Source organism: Meleagris gallopavo, chromosome 6 (genome assembly GCF_905368555.1).
Source record: "Meleagris gallopavo chromosome 6, MGAL_WU_HG_1.1, whole genome shotgun sequence".
Lineage (NCBI taxonomy): Eukaryota > Metazoa > Chordata > Aves > Galliformes > Phasianidae > Meleagris > Meleagris gallopavo.
In genome coordinates, this window is record NC_139409.1 from 23,884,368 (window position 1) to 23,903,470 (window position 19,103).

At 41.6% G+C, this 19,103-nt stretch overlaps 1 protein-coding gene across 5 annotated transcripts in view; it reads left to right on the top strand.

The window, feature by feature from the left end:
* DYNC1I1 (dynein cytoplasmic 1 intermediate chain 1) overlaps positions 1-15,662 on the top strand; it is a 181,171-nt gene extending 165,509 nt beyond the window's left edge. For all 5 annotated transcript variants that reach the window (XM_085227476.1, XM_085227479.1, XM_085227477.1 and 2 more), the window contains one exon: positions 14,750-15,662. In XM_085227476.1, the coding sequence (XP_085083602.1) occupies positions 14,750-14,860 (111 nt within the window). In that variant the 3' untranslated portion in view covers positions 14,861-15,662. The remainder of the gene's footprint in view (positions 1-14,749) is intronic.
* The last annotated feature ends 3,441 nt before the right edge of the window (positions 15,663-19,103 follow it).

Consider the following 19,103-nt stretch of genomic DNA (forward strand, 5'->3'; position numbering starts at 1 on the left):
ATATTTTCTAGACAGCTTGCTCCCATTTTGCATGCTTCAGTGATGTTACACAGTTGCCGCTGTCATAAATATTCTCTAACAACCATGTTTGTTACTTACCTGGCTTACTGAGAATACCATTTGCACCTTTGATTGTGAAAGAAGTGGCTTCTTATTCATCCTCCATTCTTTCTTGGTTTTCCCCATTAATCTCTTACAGGTTGTATTTTGTTTGCCTTGTGAATGAATAGATAAAAACTGTAAATCAGTGATTTATTATTTGATTGTAATAAAATATAAAGTAAGTTTTCAGCACAGTATTGGCAAGTCTAAAATTGTAATCAACAGGAGTTTATTACTGTACATTATTCTGTTAAATTATTTGCAGGACAAACTTGCATCTGTTCCGCGGTGTTTCAGTTTGTTTTAGTCATGCTTTTAAAGAATGATGAGTGTGGTGAAACTAGAGAAAAATTTAAAAAAAAAAAAAAAAAAAGGTCTTTTCCAGGACCATCCAGGAAAGCTGGTTCTGCCAAAGAAAGCAGTTAAGTGGGACTGTCCTAACAGTTATCACCTCTGATGTTTCTTGCAGTGAAATCGGCATCATACTGACCTGACTCCGTTACCTGACTCTGTTAGGTTTCACAGTTCATGTCTCCATAAGCCCCGTTAGGGCTGTTTGCACACTTCCCTATTTGCTCTATAACGGATGTTAGTCCCGTATCTCATTTTCAAAAGACATGGCCAGTGAAGGAGGAGCTGGCAACTGCCTGAAAGGCTGATGCAGTGGTGCCGTAAGGAATATCCTGTTGGTTCTTGTAAAACAATTTCTTTGATTTTAGCTGTCTTCAGCAGCTGTTCTGGGATTCTGATGGTTCAAGACAGAGAAATGCACATTCATGACCAACTCTCACATTTCAGAACGGCTATTTAGTCAATTATTTTTCTGACTAGAGCAGGGTAGGGTTGGCACTTTGTGCTCCTATCTTCAGATATTTCACTATAGATTTCGTACAGGAAACACCCAGTGTCTCTTGCATGCAGTTAAACTGCTGTAGCCTAGAGAGAGAAATATGAAACTAGGTTTTCTGTCGTGTACTTATCCGGGTAGATTTTCCAGTAGGTTTACTTTTGCCATTCTAAAGCTCTTGTAGACTGTGTATCGAGTTAGGAAATGTTTTTACCACGAAAGCAAAGCTGAGACTTGACATAAAATGTTTTATTTTAAAATCTGTGTTGAGTTACAAGTATTCTTGGAACACGGAGAAATAGCTCACGTACATATTGTGAAGGCAAATTTGAGCAATAATAAGGGGTTGTGCTTACAACCAACTACTTTTCAAAAGCATACAAAGATCAAGTAAGATACAGTAGTTAAAACAACAAACACAATCCAGGCATAAAGGGTGATTAAATAGATTTTGAGGCAGAGCCTGAATTTCACCGTTGATATTTTTGCTATAAAGGCTGCAACATTGGCCTCAGAGGATTTTAAAAGCATGTTTTAACAAAGCAGAATCTCTTAAGAGTTGTTGGAAAATACAGAGAGCCAGGGTTTTGATTTGCTTCCCCTCCACCCCTAGTTTTATATTGTTCAATCTTGAGAGACTTTTAAAACTGGAAGCTCATAGAGATGACATAGAAAAAGGCAATGAGAGCATATTAGAAACTCCAGCTTTTTACTTAAATAATAACTGAAATATTGAACAGAACAAGCTCTTTGGTCCTCATCAGCTGAATTTAGACTGATATAGCCATATTCACAAAGGGATTTTTGAAGTAGGTTAAATAAGAACTGCCTAATGAAAAAAATGCACTAGTTTGAAATCAGTCAATTTAATTACTGTGTTTTATGAAGGCCATTACCCATTGCTGATTACTAGGGTGATAAAATCTTTAAGCTTTGGTAGCCTCCATAGGGGGTGAGCCGATCTAAGTAGAGCAAAGTCCAGTCATTATCACCCTAAATACTTGTGTTTCTCATTACAATATTCATTACTTTAGGTTACTGTGAATGCTTTGAGGTCTTTATGTAAGCACTGGTTTCTTCTCCCGTAGAAAAATAATGTTGTTGTATATGATAGTTTAAATCAAACATTTAAATACTGGTACATTAAAAAAAAAAAAAAAAAAAGGCTATATCCCAATATATAAATGCATACATTTATGGCTGTGAGTAGCAATGTATATTCATCTTCACGACTATGTGCTTATTTCTGTAGTCTACTACAAGTTGGATAGGAAACGGAGACAGGTATCTGTTGTCTTGTTTTTTCAGTCTGTTTTGGTGCTTAAATGAGCTTCTTCACAGCAGACTGGAATGGGGTTTAACGTCCTACTAACAATCTGTTATTAGGGAAGTGTTTTTCAAGAGAAAATTTGAGCTATGAAGTAACTGAACTGACTTACCCAAGACCAGCAGATGAGGGCTGCAGCTGTTTGTCTCCATGCCAGCCTAGGGCCGCTAGCTTCCCTTTCCCTGCTGCCGTTTGCAGGTCATGGTGTGTTGCTGCACCACTGCACCTCTCTTGTGGCCTCCTGGATAACAAAGCAGCTTCATGAAACCAGTGCTACTCAGAAGAGTGCTTCAACATTGTTTCCCCTCTGCTTTAAAAATACCTGTATTTTAAAAGACCATTTGAAACATACCTACCAGTGAGAGGTGTGGGTCTGGGCTGCTGGGAGGTGAGACCAGCCTGCAGAAGGAGACTGAAGAACTTGGTGTAACTACCAGGGGAGATTTGAGCCTGGAGAAATATGTATGGTGCATGTATTTCTAGGAGTGATTACTGCCAGAAAGCGAGAACCTGTGAAGCTGAGAGCAAGGCTGTCACTGGAGCACACAACTGCAAGTTGGCCGTGTCTTAAGTCTGTTAAGAATATTTCAAACTACCATGAGGATAAAGTTCCAAATAAGCAGGGACAGTGGGAACAGACAGCTTCGCAGTGCTTTTATGTGAGTTAGCAGTAGGTCAAACCTGGCATACAGGATCACTTTGCCTGCCTGATGTACGCTTGTTCTTAGTGAAGACAGTGTTTTTTCTGGTTTGCTGTAAATGAGTAATTGAGTAAGAGAGTTTTAAATAAGTGAGTATGGAGTTTCACCTTCATTTTAGTACTGGAAGATTACTCCCTAAAACTAAAGAAGAATGTACAAGATTTTTGCCAAAGATATCATCTGTCTTATTTGTTGATCACACAATAGGGTTAAGCAGGTATGAGTGAATACAGCTGAAAAAGGGGTCTAGATATTCACCCTAAAACTTAAATTGATTCTTTATCTGTACCTTAGGATAATACCTTACTATCTCCTCAGGATTTCACAGGGTGAAAAGATATAAATTTCCAGATTGGTACAGGTATCTTTTATAAGAATTCCTCCAGCCCTTGTCACATGAAGTATAAAGCTTAAAATCAGCCAACCAACAAAAATCTGGCTCCAGTCCTTTTTATTCATCTGCACACTACTTTTAAAGCCAACGTATGTTTCCTTTTCCCTTGCAAAGGCCCAGATTCTCCCCCTGCAGAGAGGATCAGAGAGAACAAGCCACATGTGACAGTAGTTAATCATGTAGCTTAATGCACTATTAGAAGGCACTCAGATAACGAAGCGATGAGAGCAGAAGAAAAGCTGTAAGAGATCATTCCCTTTGCACAGAAAGCCTGCAGGAATAGGAGAAGGGAGAGTGGTATGTAATCTTTCTACAGGTATTTTCCTGCTGGAAAACAGTGTAGAGGACAAGAGAAAGAAGAAAAGGATCTATCTGATTGTATGAATCTGTCCACTACACATTAGTGGTGGCTTCACTAGTAGCTCCTCAGTTATTGCTCCTCCTGAAAACCTTTGAATAAGCTCAGTGGAAAAGATAATCAGGGCTCAGGTTTTTTGTAGTAGATGTGCATGAGGCAGTGCAGACAGTGAATGCTTAAGCTACTCTGCCTTGTTCTGGACCTGCACCCTGGAAAACTGATAGGGAACAGAGCTGAAGAAAATGCATGCCAATAGTTTCATGGAATGTTTATTTTTAAATATCTAGTTAGTCTTTTGTGTAATATTTTCTCTGAAAGAAACCTTTCTGATATGAGTCTGGAAATTTTCATAGCTTCAAGTAAAGTGGAGTGTGGAAGGGAAAAAGTAACAAATGCAAAATTTAGTTTAAACTCAATCTGCCTTCAGCAATTTGCAAGTTTAATTGAAATGTACGTGCTATCATTGTGTTGTTAAACACTTCTGAAACAAGAGCCGTTTCTAGAATTAATTTTCTTTATGATTTTTCTGTGGTTTCAACCATTCACATCCAATAGCAGATTTTATTTTGGGAATCCTTAATTATGTCTTTAATTTTTTTTATGGTTTGCAAAATGGTATGTGTTTAAAACATGAAAAACTATATAATTAATGACTTGGAAGGTAATGGTTACACTAAAATACCAAGTGAGGAAAGCTGTTCCCTAATACATTGTATTCAGTAGCTAAAATTCCATATGCAGTTTTTAATTTCAATGTAAAATATATCTTCGAGTGGTTATGTCTGAAATGAAGAAAAAACAGTGCCATTTCATGATGAGCTTCTGCAGGTAATGAAATGCATTCAAAACAAAAGGGGAAGCAGCAATCCTCATGGAAACAAACAATAACAAAAAAAAAAAGAGCAGTTAATTCTGCTTTTCTGGTGGGAGTTCTTTCCCCATCTGGGAGCCAAAAAGCTCAAGGAAACAAACTAAGCTAAAGACACCGTGGTGTTTCTTCCCTGAGGCAGTGCTCCTTCATTCAGCTGGGCTTCCATGAAGACACCTTTGCCAGTGCAGTTACCTGACAGACTGAAGCTCTTGCAGTTCACGTAAAAATGATCAATACAGTTGTCAGTTTAAAAAAAAAAAACAACTGGATATTGGAAGGAACAACAGATTGAAAACTCCCTACATTCCAGTTTTGATCCATTTGGCATTTTTACATTTTGTAATGCTATGGTAAGAACAGATCGTAGAATGGTTTGGATTGGAAGGGACCTGTAAGATCATTTGGTTCTAACCCCCCTGCTACAGGCAGGGACACCTCCCTCTAGACCAGGTTGCTCAGAGCCCCATCCATCCTGGCCTTGAATGCTTCCAGGGAGGGGGCATCCACAACCTCACTGGGCAACCTGTTCCAGTGTCTCAGCACCCTCACAGTAAAGAATTTCTTCCTCATATCAAGTCTAAATCTATCCTCTTCCAGTTTAAAGCTATTTCCCCTCGTCCTGTCACTACATGCCCTTATGAAAAGTCCCTCCCCAGCTTTTCTGTAGGCCCCCTTCAGGTACTGGAAGGTCGCTATAAGTTCACCCCATAGCGTTCTCTTCTCCAGGCTGAAGAGCCCAGCTCTCTCAGCCTGACCCCCTAGGGAAGGTGCTCCAGCCCTCTGATTATCTTTGTTGCCTTCCTCTGGACCTGCTCCAACAGCTCCATGTCCTTCTGCTGAAGGCACCAGAAGAAGAACACACAGTACTCCAGGTGGGGTCTCATGAGAGCAGAGTGGAGGAGCAGAATCTCTTGCCTTGACGTGCTGCTCATGCTTCTCTTCATGTAGCCCAGGATACAGTTGGCCTCGTGGGCTGCAAGCCCATCAAATCCATTTTTCTCCACTTGGGTGATTAGGATGTTGTGCTGGACACTGCCAAATGCTTTGCACAAGTCCAGGTAGATGATATAAGTTGCTCTTACTTTATCCACTGATACTGTATCTGTAAATCATAAAAGGCCACCAAGTTTGTGAGTCATTATTTGTCCTTGGTGAAGCCATGTTGGTTACCACCAGTTGCCTCATCTTTATTTTCCATGCGCTTTAGTAGGTCCTTCAGGAGGATCTGCTCTATGATCTTGCCAGGGACAGAGGTGAGACTAACTGTCTTGTAGTCTCCTGGATCTTCTTTTTTTTCCCTTCTGGAAAATGAGGTTCCCTTTTCCAGTCAGTGGGAATAATATAGTTCTGATCTCTTCTAACCCAAGATAATATACTTTGGTAGAGCAGGAATTATGTGATCACTTAATTCAATACTCAGGCAAAAAAAATTACAGGAGTTTTCCATGACTTTTCTCTGACTTCCACATCTCAAGACTAGGATCCTTATGGGAGATGAATGATGGGATGTGTACCTCCTTTTCTTAACTCTGAATATTATTGCTGTATAGGACACCGCCTCTTTCTTAGAAAAATGGTTAGCTTTTCTGAAGCACAGCAGGTGCTCTTTCTTCTCTTGTAGCTATTGAATTATGCTAAATCTCTCTTCTTTCCAAGGATCTAAAGAGGTCAGTAGTTGCTGCCATTGGAAATATCACAAGGAGATCCATAGGAGAGGACCACCACAAAATGCCTGGGAAAGGTCTGAGGTATTACATGGAAACAGCTTAAGAATAGTCTATAAACTGATAGTTTTAAAGTTTCTTATTTTAAAACTATGAGGTGATCTAGGGAAACAAAAGCAGCTGAAATTTCACCTTTGTCATCTCTTTCAAGAATCTTGTGGTAACTCAGTGTTTTGTCTTCTGTAGTCAATACCAAATGCAGCATGTTGATACACTAATTGAGGGGAGAAAAATCTGTTTGATTGTTTGGATATCAGTCTTTCTAGTTAGTTTGGGAGAGTCTGAGCCTACTCTGATATTACAGGCTGAAATGTAGGATTGTCTACAATTAAAGATACTTCCCACTTTCTTGCTTTCTTTTTCATAAGCCCTATCAAGTTCTAATCCTTCAGGCTGAAATCAGGCTGAAATTTTCTGAAATTGCTGCTTGCTTCCAGCACAAGTTCTGTGGGTTGGTTTTTAAATTTTTTTTTTTTTTTTTTGGAGAAAGATTAAAGACAGTGTCATAAAGCAAAATGAATAACATGCTTAAATCATGGGAGTCAAGCCTAACTCTTGACATTTCCTATCTTTGAAGTGTTAAGAGTCTGCAGTCGTAATGTTCTGTTAACATGCATTTGTGTGTCATGTATGTATAATTTACAGACTACATTTTAGTCTGTTCTCCCGGTAGCCTGGCATCAAGATGACTGCTAGAGACAAAGAGGGACTGACTTTAGAGAAGAATTAATAGGCATTCAAACACTTGAATTCGTATGTAGAAACTCTGTACAGTGCATCTTTCCTCATTACATGGAAGTTATTAAAGTAACACCATTGTTTATTTTGTATTCGAAACAGAGTTTACCATTAAATATGTAACGATTGAGCAGCTGCCGTTCTCCTTGGAAGGAGATCTGTTCTGTTTCTGTTAGAAATTAAGCTTTTTTTTTTTTTCATATAAACTAATATTTTGTCTTTTTACTATGGCAGTACTAGTTAAATCAGACTCTGGTGAATTGCAAAGAAATAAATCACAACAGACATTAATCTAGATGAGGGCTAAGTAATTAACTCCATAGAAGCTTGGTGTACACTGTGTCTGTGACACTAGACTGACTGCTGTGCAGAGAATAAATGCAGTATTTAGGCTGCCTATGGGATTCCACCCCTTCAATTAAGTAAACAAATATATATAGAGCTACTCTGGAGTGTATCCTTTGTGGTCTAAACACTGTATCTTATTAAAATCATCTGCATGCAGTATGTGGGGTTTGAGTTCCTGCCAGTGGTTTCATCCATTGTTACCAGTGATGCTCGGCTCTCCCAAGAGTTAAATACAGTGGTACCATAGTTATGTGAAAAGGGTGCTCTTGGTTACTTTGGTGGCCATTTCCTTGCACATTACCTCCCACTTTGTTTCCATCCATGTGTGTGGCATAGGGTGTTGCCTGGAAAAATATAGGGTTTTTCAGGAAAAAAGAAATCCATATAGGTTGAGAAAAATGTCAGAGACATTCTGGAATGGATTCTGTGGGGCAAGAGCAGGGCCAGAATAGGTGTGTGCCTGCTGACTTTGTGTGTGTGCCTATCAAGGTACTTCACATTTACATCTCTATATCTGTTTTCACCTCAGTGTCAGTGATAAAATACCTGTTGAACTCCGGAAGATTAGATCACTTGTTTAAAGGAGAAATGCTATTCGTGTTTCTGATCTGTAAGCATGATGATCCTCGTCCTGCAGGTCCTTATTTTTACCCAGAGAATTAGATTATCATCTGTCCTGCTTTGCAGAAAAGACCGAGCTACAGCTATTTCAGTAGTCGTATTTTACCATCATACAAACATTTTTACCTATAGTGTCTTAAATACATTCAGACATTGTTAATCCATTGCACAAAGTATTTGCAACAGATTTCTTTTCAGTCCAGCGTGTAATTTTAGAGGATGATATGGATGATACAGGCTGACAAAATTCTGCCTAGGGAAAATGGCAAAAATGATATTCTCCTGAAGCTGCATTTATTTGATGGCGCTATTAAATTGAGAGAATATAAAAATGGTGATAAACCACACACAGAGATAAATTAGTGTGAATTTTAAGATTTCAGTCATTAAAATTAATTTACTTGCTGGAAAACTTGCTGTTTTTCACAAATTCAATATTCTCATGTTTTAATTAGTTAGCTCTTCAAAGAGTGATTAAACAGCCTTTGTCAAAAAATATAATAGCAACAGAACATTTTAGAGATGAGAGGAGCATTAATTTTCATATAGTTTTTGTTCTCCTCGATTTTCTTGCTCTTGCAGCTCTGCCAAAGTGGAGACGAGTGAATAGTATTCTCTGTAAGGCAAGCCTTTACCTCCAAAGAGCAGAAAGCGTGAATGCAGTGGATGAAGGATACATGTTAATCAGAAAGCTCCTGATCTCTAGGAGCATGGTGACTAGCTATAAAAACCCATCACGTAACTTAGGTCAGAATAGGGTTTTCTATATGCAAAACCAAGAAAATAAAGCACTGTGCTTATATAAAACGTTGGAATGGGTCACAGATTTTTGACTTGGGAGCGTCTATCACCCTTGAAGTGTTGCTTGGACCACCGTGCAGGCTCGTCTGCAAACGTCTAATTGAAAACAGTGTGTGGCTGCAGACCACATACATTTGGCAGATTGCTCCGAGTCGTGGTGTAACGGTTCATTTTCAGATTCTCCTTTTACACCTGTGTTCTTGAAACGTGTGTGTTAGAGGTGATTATAGATCGTTTGGGTTGGAAAAATGCACTCCTCCAAATTAACCCAGGAGTCAGAGACAATGTTGAGAAAGGTCTTCCCACTGCTATTTTTCCTTTGAGCTATCAGAACTCCAGGTAAGGGTGAAAAAAAATGTAATTATTAACCTAGTGCTCTGGATTGCACAATACTTTCACCGGTAATCAGCACTGCAGTTTGTGAACCGGTATCACAATGACAGGTAAATTGACCATGAGGTACAGTCATTAAAAAGAAATACAATAGGTTGAATATGGACTACTGTGCTCCCTTTGAGAGGTTGGGAAGCTGGCTTCTCCAAAGTGAGACTGCTGCTCTTGAAATTACTGTTGCATTTTCTCCTTCTCAGGAGAGTCCGCAGCCCTCACAGAACAGTGGTGCTGGACAAGAGCATGGAGGGATGAAGGCAGAAAGACTTGTCCATTCCCATCCCAAAGATTTAGAGGCTCCAGGAAATGCACTGAGCCAGGAATAAAGTGAAATATCCTCAATGAATAATTCATGCCCTGGAAAGTGGTTTTTCAGGGAAACTGAAGCTATACAGAGATTTGGACAAATTGAGCTGAAACACTTTCAGCAATAAAAAAGATGGATAGGAGGGGAGTACACTGAAAAACTTGAAATATGGTGCAATATCTTATTTCAACTTTCTGGATATTCAGGGTTGGAATTTTTTTTTTTTTTTTGTTGTTTTTTGCTTGGTCTAGAAAAGATTTTTTTTTTTTTTTAATAGACATAAATTAAAAGAGAAGATATTACCAGAAAGTGTTTAATGATCTGAAAATGAAATTAAATTTCTGCTGATAAGTGTCTTCACTGTATTTCTGTTGTTCTTCTGCTTGCCTAGGGAACCTAGCACTAGCAAGCACAGCTGGCAGTGTCGACAGGTGTCTCTTCTTGAGCACAAATAACCCTTCCCTGAGTTCTGCGTTAAGATTTTAAGGGTAGTAATGCTCAGGGAAGTTCCTAAAAGCACGGTTTCTGTAGAAACGTAGGGACATACAGCTTGTGTTTGGATGACGTCTGGTGTATGGATTGGAAGCTCTGCACTCTGAGGATATCTCTGCCTTAACAAGAAGGTGGAGAAGGCTGTTCTTGGTGAAACCCCTGTTTGTGCTGCTACCTGTGACTAGCTTGCCTTGGGAGCCTCAGGAAGAGAGAGAACTCCCATATTCTCTTATCAGAATGCACATATGCCATCTTCTTGGTCAATACTAGTGTCAAGGAGAGCACGTTTATGATTCAGGACTGGAGAACTAGCAGGTAAATGATGTGCTCGGCTGGAGCTCAGGTAGCACAGAATGCCTTAGAAGTTTCATATAAAGGCTCCTGCCCCTCCACTCCCTGTGAGGAGCTGTAGGCTCCCGTGAGGCCTCTCCTCAGCCTCTTCTTCTCTGAGTTGAACAAACCAAGAGACCTCAGTCTCTCTTCACATCCCTTGCTTGCCTTGACCCTGCACTATTTTCATAACTTCCTTTAGATGATCTTTACTATAAAGTTTTATGTCCTCGTATTGTGGTGCCCAAAACTGTACACAGTTGCTTCTAAGCATTGTTGCTTCTAAGTCTTCTGTGGCTCCATGGCTCCGAAAAGGTGAGAAGAAAAAAATCAACCTTCTGTAGCTGGCCTGTGCAACCCAACCAGATAAATCCCGCCAGCTCAACACATTATCACCAAAATTGAAGAGGTTGAGATTAATACTAGAGACCAGAGGCTTCTGACTTACCAGAATGCAGCCACCTCTGGCTGTTGGGAAGGAGACAAATGAGAATGGGGAGACCTCCTTATATAGTCGTATAAGCCTTACGTCACCGCATCCCATCATCTCACTTTCTAAGCACTTTGTATTCCATTCTGTCCAGTCAGTGGTTGCCTTCTGTGCATCTGGCAGACCCAGGGAAGCACAAGCTGGGTAAGGTTCACATGGGTGTGATGTTATTTGTCCCTAATAAGATAACCTGGTAACTGTAGCACATCACAAGAATAGTTAGGAATCCACTCGGTGTTACTGTCTGGAACGGAGCCTGAGCTTGCTGAAATTGCCAATCCACCACTCCAGTACTTGGCAGTAGCTGTGGCTGCTGCATACTGGTCCTTGTGTGTGGTGCAAGGGGCTGCACTGAGCTCACTTTGCGTGGGAGTCTCAGGTTGCTGGTTGGGAAGTGCTGCCCAAGGAGTGCTTCCTTTTCAGCAGTGGTGTTTGTGCTGCTCCATTCCATCAGAAGCTTTACTGATGCTTTTTCTCACCAGAATCTCTGTATCTAAAATCATAGTAATAGAGGTGGTGGACAAATTAATTCTGAGAGTTTGCATGACATAAATCAGCTTTTGAATATCATTGAGAAGCAGTTTGTGAACTAGTTGAAATGATAAAGTGTTACGTGTGTGTGATGTTTAGTATGTTACAGGTTACTGATCTTTTATCAAACAGTTACAGATACCCATTTTATAGATACTGAAGTGCTTTTGGTAGATATTTCATGGATTTTAATTGAGGAGAGGGTTCTCACAAGGTTAGAGTGATAGAAAGAAAATGTTAATTGTTGAGAAATGAAGAACCTCAGTTGTCCCAAGTTAAGTAGCTTCACCCTATAAAAAAATGAATCAACATTTTAGCATCTTGCTAAAATGTTTTCTTGCATTACCTGTAACCAGCTGAGCACACGTAACTTCACAAGCAGGAGCAGGTTTGTGTGGATGCATAAACTTGTAGTCACACTTGCAGCCTGAACTTTTTTGATATTTTAAAAGCTGGGTAGAAGACCGAACAACTCCTAGCATCTGAACAGACAAAGTTTGGCTTAAGTCACCACATTGCTTTGGTAATACTGGTTTTCCTCATTAGAATTGCTATCTGATGCAACCTAAATACACTGTGGTATTTAAGCTAAAGTGGTGTGAGTAATTGAGTTAATTAATTAGCTGTAGGTAGCGCTTACATTCTCTTGTGAAGGGATCAAAGGAGAACACTTAATAACATTTATTTTCTTGTTCTGCTCCATAGCATGGTGTCAGTTCATTCAAATAACCTTATGACCCAAATGTTAATATAAGTTATTATATTACCTTATGCTTCGGTGAACATTTCCACTCTGTGTAGTGATTATGACTGCTGGAACTCAACGCATGCTACTTTGGAGTAACTGACAGTGGACAGAGAAATGACAGATGAGTAAGAAATGCCTAAACAGCTCTAAGTCCCCGCCCTTTTCCTACAAATTTATTTTCTTCCACTCTTGCCCTGGGATTTGCAGTACAACTACTGCATCAGGAAAGCTGAAATGGGGAGTTTGGCCCACGGAGGCACACGGGCCTTCAGCAGTTACCAGTGTGTGTATGCCCAGCTGAAGGATCTTTAATTGACAATGACTGGGAGCATTAATTCATACAAAAATTTGAATTGGAGTTTCTGGATACTTTCGTTTTTGTTTGTGGTCTTTTGCCTTATAACTTGTGTGGTTCAGCATAAGGGATTTCTTAGAAAGAAGAACAAAAATCTATTTTTCCTTGACTCTGCATCCCTGAAGGATTTAGATTAGAGAGGGTTGTTCTACTACCAGACTATTAGCAGAATTCTCCCTTTGTTGAAGGCATGATGCAGTGTGTGAGATTAAATAAGGTAAAATAAAACAGAGATCTAAGTAATTAGATTGCATGTGGACACTGAATGTTTTCATCTGTGTGCTAACGGTCTTCGCTTAAATCACTGTTTTGTGATTTGAGGCATTAAAGAAGGCCTGAGGCCTTCTGAAGCTGTTAGTTAGCTATACTGCATATCTACGTTTGCAGGGAGGATGTTCAGTTTTCAGTTTGTTGTCATTTGGGCTTTATTTGTCTGTGGCCGTGCTGTGGTGTAAAGGGAATTAAATTATCTCAGTGTAATAAATACATTCTTTTTTTTTTTTTTTTTTTTCTTTTGATGTATTATCTTGAGCCACTTAATACAATGTAAAGCCATTTGGGATTTAAAAAGACAACAAGAAATGAGGCTTTATTAAATTCACGGAATCCTTTGCCTAATATATTGTTCCACTGTAACAATTTCACTACTCGACATAACTGAGGCTTATTTAATGTTTTCATTCAGTTTGACAAATGATAGTGCTATGTACATTATGAGAAAGAAAGTCTTTTAGAATACTAGCAATGGTGACATAGAATTTGATGCACAGATGGCTTTGGCTTCATGTGTAATGGAAGGATCTTCGCACTGTCTCCCAGCTTACTCTGCAGGTGTTTGTGTAGGCGTGTGTGTGACCAAACCTTTGCTATGGGTGCTTGTGTGTTGGTGAAGTGACCTTCATCTTGATGTTAATGTTTCCTTCTGCTTAATGTTCTTCAAAGAACAGAGCTTTCTTTCAACTGAAGACCACAGCAGATCCACATCTGTGTGTGTGAAAGAGACGGCTGGCTCCCATGGTTTGCTCCTGGAACTCTGGTCTCCATTCCAATAGTCAAAGAGAAAAATGCAGAAGTGGAAGGTGGAGGCACACTGAGGGCTGGTAGCTTTCACACAGATGGTATTTTTTGGTCTGCAACCTCAGTAAATATTGAGCTGTATTAATTCAATATTTCAGTAGGCAAAACAAAACTACTGTATGCCAGTCCTTCATATGACATGGCTGAGTCATTGGTATATGCCCTATATGTGGGAAACTTTAAAACATATGCTAGATCATTGCCCAGAATATTGGCTGTAGAGGCAAAACTAGATGCAGTGTTGAAAATCTCATTGACTTCATTGAGACACAAGGAGATATTGCAAATACCCATCCAAGCAATCAACTCTGAACTTGCAGCAGTGTACACACAAGGTTAACATTAGCCTGTTATGCAAGTTCTTGCCCAAATCGGGCTTCCCAGTTTGTGTAAATCACTTTTGCTTAGTCTCCAGCCATATGGACTGCTGGAGAAGGAAGGAGGTGAGAACTATTTGCTCGTATTCCAGTATGGACCATCTCAGTTTGCGTTGTCTTCCAGAAATCGTAGTGTTGGATCCAGCAAGAAATGACTGCCTTTTGCCATATCATTACTGCGTTTTTCTCAGGAAGTTCTGCTGTGGGTTAAGGCTCCTCTTGAAGCCTGATGTTCAAGAGCTCTTCACCAGAAACATCAGTGCTATTGAATGGAAACGGATCTTACGAGTCAATTTCAAAACAGATGCTGGTGGGGCAGTCTCCAGTTGGTTTTACATTCCCCTTATAGTGCATGTTTCCTCATGGTAAATTCCTTAACATAGAGGAGAGTAACTAAGATAACAGAATATATTTATTTTACTAAGAGCTTTAATGAACTTCAGGAACATGGTTTCAGTACAACGTTGTAAAATCAGTTACCTTGTACGCAGTGACCTCGGTCCTGCAATCAATTACTCTTGGCCATGTGTGTGCTGTGAAGCACACATGGATGTGTCACAGAGATCGAGCTTGTCATAGTTTGGAAAATCAGAAAGATTAACAAAGGGGTTCTGCAACAATGCTTAAGCAAAGAACTTCTCCCCAGAATCGTGCAGGGAGATAAGCTTTTCTCTCTGCCACCGGAGCTGGACGGGAGAACAGTTTTGTTCAGCTTTGTGCCGGGATGGGGCAGCACTGTGGGCTGACATGGACGGCCATGGGCTGTGGCAGGAGCCGTGCCTCAGCCTGGGGTTGCCATCCTTGTCCTGTCTCTCTGCAGCTGGCGGTCCCACACAACGACGAATGGACACGCTTCGCTCGGACCCTAGTGGAGATCCGCGCCAACCGGGCGGACAGCGAGGAGGAGGGGGCAGTGGAGCTGGCGGCATAGAGAAGAGGAGGAGCGGCCTTCCCTGCCGAGCCCGTCGTGCTGTGGCTGCCTATGCCAGCGTGCGTGCCAGTATTGCTCAGAGCATTCCATATTAATCACACGGCTTTACACGGGGCTGAAAAAATCCAGAGCATTTTCATACTTTATATTTCTGTCTGAAAAGTAAGAAAGAAAAGACAAATCAACCCTTTATGGGTTTAGTTGTTGCTTTTTAACTACTTAGTAGCTGTATTTAATGGGTAGGAACCCCTGGTTAAACTTGTGCTCACATTGCCCTTCTGGCGTAGTCCTATTAAATCCATATGAAGCCAGATATGATTATGTGCAGATGTGGTGTGCTTCACTGTATGGGACTGGGCCAAAGGCTTTAGATGTGGTGTTTCACATGGTGACTTACATTATGAATGGATGTACTATACAAAAGTTGCTGCTCCTTATTTATTGCGGTGTGCTGCATGGAACATATTTATTTGAAAGCATTAAAATAAACGATCCTAAAGCATGTGCATAATGAGAGAACTGCATTGTCTGTGTGCTGCTGTAGAGGTTACATTAAAGTCCGCGTAACAATTACAGTACATCAGTTGTGCTTAAGATGTAAGATCTATAAAGGTTGGCTTGAGTGGATGGAGTGCGTTTCCTTTCCTTTTTTTAAGACGCCCATTATTTCTAGGCACTTTAACAATATTTCAAATACAGTTGGTCACTGATACTTGTCATGCAAGTTAACACTAACAGTCTGACAAAGGGTTGTGGTTCCCGAGTATGACACTAGCGTTGCCAATAAAATGTATCCAGCCTGTTCTGTCGCAGTGTGGTTAATCCTTCCCTGCCAGCAGCGCTCAGCACATTCATTACTGGGCACTGGGAAATGGGGCTTTGCCGGCTTGCAGAGCACTACTGCAGCTGCTGTGTGAGCACACTGAGGTGCAGGGCTGGCCAGCTATGGCTTTGGTGCAACAGATTCTCTGCAGCTGTTACAGAATAAACTAATCCATGCCAGCTTTTAGGTTTCATTTACTCCTCACGCCTACTGTGCATGGTTACCTGCACACATAGCACGGCACTGTGCTGCTATATGAACAAGAAGAAAAGGAATAAGGAAAAAAGGTCTCCTCCAGCTGTCTTGAGACAGGTCTGGGTAGGAGACAAGGGAACATTCTCCTTTACAAGGAATTCATGGCCAGAGCAAGGCAGCAGGGCACAGGCTGAGGGATGTGGCAGGCTGTTGGCAGCACAGCACTGCAGTGTCCCCTGGACAGACAGGTGAGCCATCACAGCAGGAAGCACTGGAAGTCAGACAGTAACAATTCTGTGCGTTCCCAGGGAAGCACATCTCCATGCAGTTAAAGTCAGGACTCTATTGGCTAATGCCATCTAGGGCCAGTCACATTCTGAACCATGGACTGGGTTCCTCACAGGGGGGTGTCACATCCCCCTGCTATGCCTGAGACACAGGACCTGAAACAGTGCACAGTGGTTTCAGCTAACAGTCAGCTGTCTGGGGGCACATACACACGCATGCACGTGTCCATCAGAGCCTGTTACAGGCCAAGGGCACTCTGCCCATCACCCTCGCACAGTAAACCCACACCCAAGTGTGTGTACCCAACACGGGTGCAGTGGGAAAGGGCTCAACCACGGTCTGTTTCCTGTTCATTGTAAGCAGCGCACTGACAACAGCAAATTTGCTTCCGTTGTTTCCACATTACCTTCAGTTTTTTGAATCAAAGTGAGGGGAAGTTCTGTACTAGCATGCGGAAGAACTTCCTTATGGTAAGGGTGATGGAGCACTGGAACAGGCTGTCCATAGAGCGGCTGTGGAGTCCCCTTCTATGGAGATATTCAAGACCTGTCTGGATGCCTACCTGTGCGACCTATTGTAGGGTACCTGCATGAGCAGGGGGTTGGACTCGATGATCTCTTGAGGTCCCTTCCAACCCCACGATTCTATGAAGTGCTCACTGCCCACACTGCCTCTCTGCGTTCTTAGCTCATAAAGTGGCCTTAAGAAGTGCCTCAGAAGTGCTGCACATTCCCACAGAGCAAAGCCCCAAAGGGCTGACAGCACATGCAGCAGAGGTTTGGACAACCTTGAGCACGAGAAGCACACATCGTGTGCTGCAGAGGCACTGAGCCGGACACCTGCTCGGGCACGGTGCTGTGCTCAGCCATCACCCAGCGCACAGCAGAGGTGGCCCAGTGGCCTGTCTCCTCCTAAGTCAGATGCAGAGCAGTTTGTCAGGTACCCTATTTTTAGCAGGTTAAGAGAAACCTGCCCAAGTTATTTAGGAAGCCTGTGGTGTATGTGGTCATGAAAGCATCCCCACTGTCAGTCTTAAAGAACTTAAACCAACCCCCTTCCTCAGGGACAGGCAGAAAATCCCTCAGCTCCTGCTGGGCACACAAACAGGAACAGAGGTGGCTGACTGAGATGCCCTCAACAGGGAACATCATCAGTATTAGAGCAGCTCTCTTTTTGGCTGACTCAGTGGGACTTGGCTGGGCTGCAGGAAGCAAACAAGATTACCTTTTACCCTATTCTTTCCAACACTTTGCGTAACTCACCCAGAAACTCAAAGACAACAAACATCTCAACATCCCTGGGGCCTTATGTTCGTAGGGCAATCTGACAATTTATTGGCCTGTAAGCTTTTCAGAACTTTTGCATCCCTTTGTGTCTGGAAGAAGCTGACAGCACACACAGCCAGAGGATCTCTAGACAGAACTGCTCTGAGTATCATGAGCTGGGCCACGCATCGGGGAGGCCATCACAGGCTCTTCACCATTCTGTCTCTGCTAATAGAGACGTGTCCTGGCTGCAACAGTCCAAGACATCCCATCCCATCCCCAGGCTGCATCAGAAGTGAGTGGCTGCCATCTGGATGTGCACACATAGGCAGGCGGTGACCCAAAAGCACAAAAGGAACAGCTCAGCACTCAGAAGTCTTCCGAGAGCTACTGCTTTCCCGTGGAAATTCTTGACAAGGTAAGTCAGGCAAAAGCAAGGAATTAAATGGAAAAACAACTCCTAAATTGCCTAAAAAATCTCCAGTGTCAAACACAAGCGGCTCCCAGTGAAAAAGTTTAACTTTTGTGACAAGACTTAACCAAAAACTATGACAGTTGATTTTGGAGAAATACAAGAGGCAGGCTTTTTACCCATTTTTGAAACAAAGGAACTGTCATTTTGGAAGACTTGAATAGATGAGGCCGAGAGGTTGCAGCCAACAGCTGCCCTGTGCTCTCTGCACAGTGCAGCCCAACTCAGAGGTACAGCTACTAGTAAGTATCATCTTGCCCCTCACCTTCAGGTGAACGAACACTGCAGGCTGCTCTTCTCATGCCTTATTTCACTGATAATTTTGAAATACAATTTAGCTCCAGTAAGTAATTTTTATGATGACCCAAACACAAATGCAATATAGCAATTTCAGTATTTCAACAAATAACAATAAAACACAGTATTACTTACCTAATTCTTCTGCAAAGATATTGCATCCATGCATTTTCTCAGTTTACAATCTGCGCTGAAGCCAACACCTCCCATCTTTCAAAAGAAGAAAAGCATTCTTCTTCTATAAACACTAAATTCTTGTCTTAAGAGGTAGCACAGAAGACACCCAACAATAACTTCTGTTGCCCAGGTACTCAGAATATCACAAGTCTAGTGGCTTCTATGACAGGGTTATAGCATTGGTGGAAAAGAGAAGAGCAACTGACATCATCTATCTGGACTTGTGCAAAGAAAGCATTTGATACTGTATTGCACAACATCCTTGTCTCTAAATTGAAGATATGTGGCTTTGACGGATCACTTGGTAGGTAAGTAACTTGTTGGATGGTCACACTCAGAGCTGTGGTCAATGGCTCAATGTTCAGGTGGAGACCAGTGATCAATGGTGTTCCTCAGGGGTTGGTATTGTGATCTGCACAGTTTAACATCTGTGTCTGTGACACAACAGCAGGATTGAGTGCACCTGCAGTGAGTTGGCAGATGACAGCAAGCTGTATGGTGCAGTTGACAGGCTGGAGGGAAAGAATACTATCCAGATGCACCTGGACAGGCTCGAGAAGTGGGCGTGTGCAAAACTCATTAAGTTCAACAAGGCTCAGTGCAAAGTCCTGCATCTGAGTTGCATCAATCCCAAACACGAATACAGGTTGGGAGGAGAATGGATTGAGAGAAGCCAGGAGAAGGATTTAGAGGTGTTAGCTGATAAGAAGCTCAACATGACCTGGC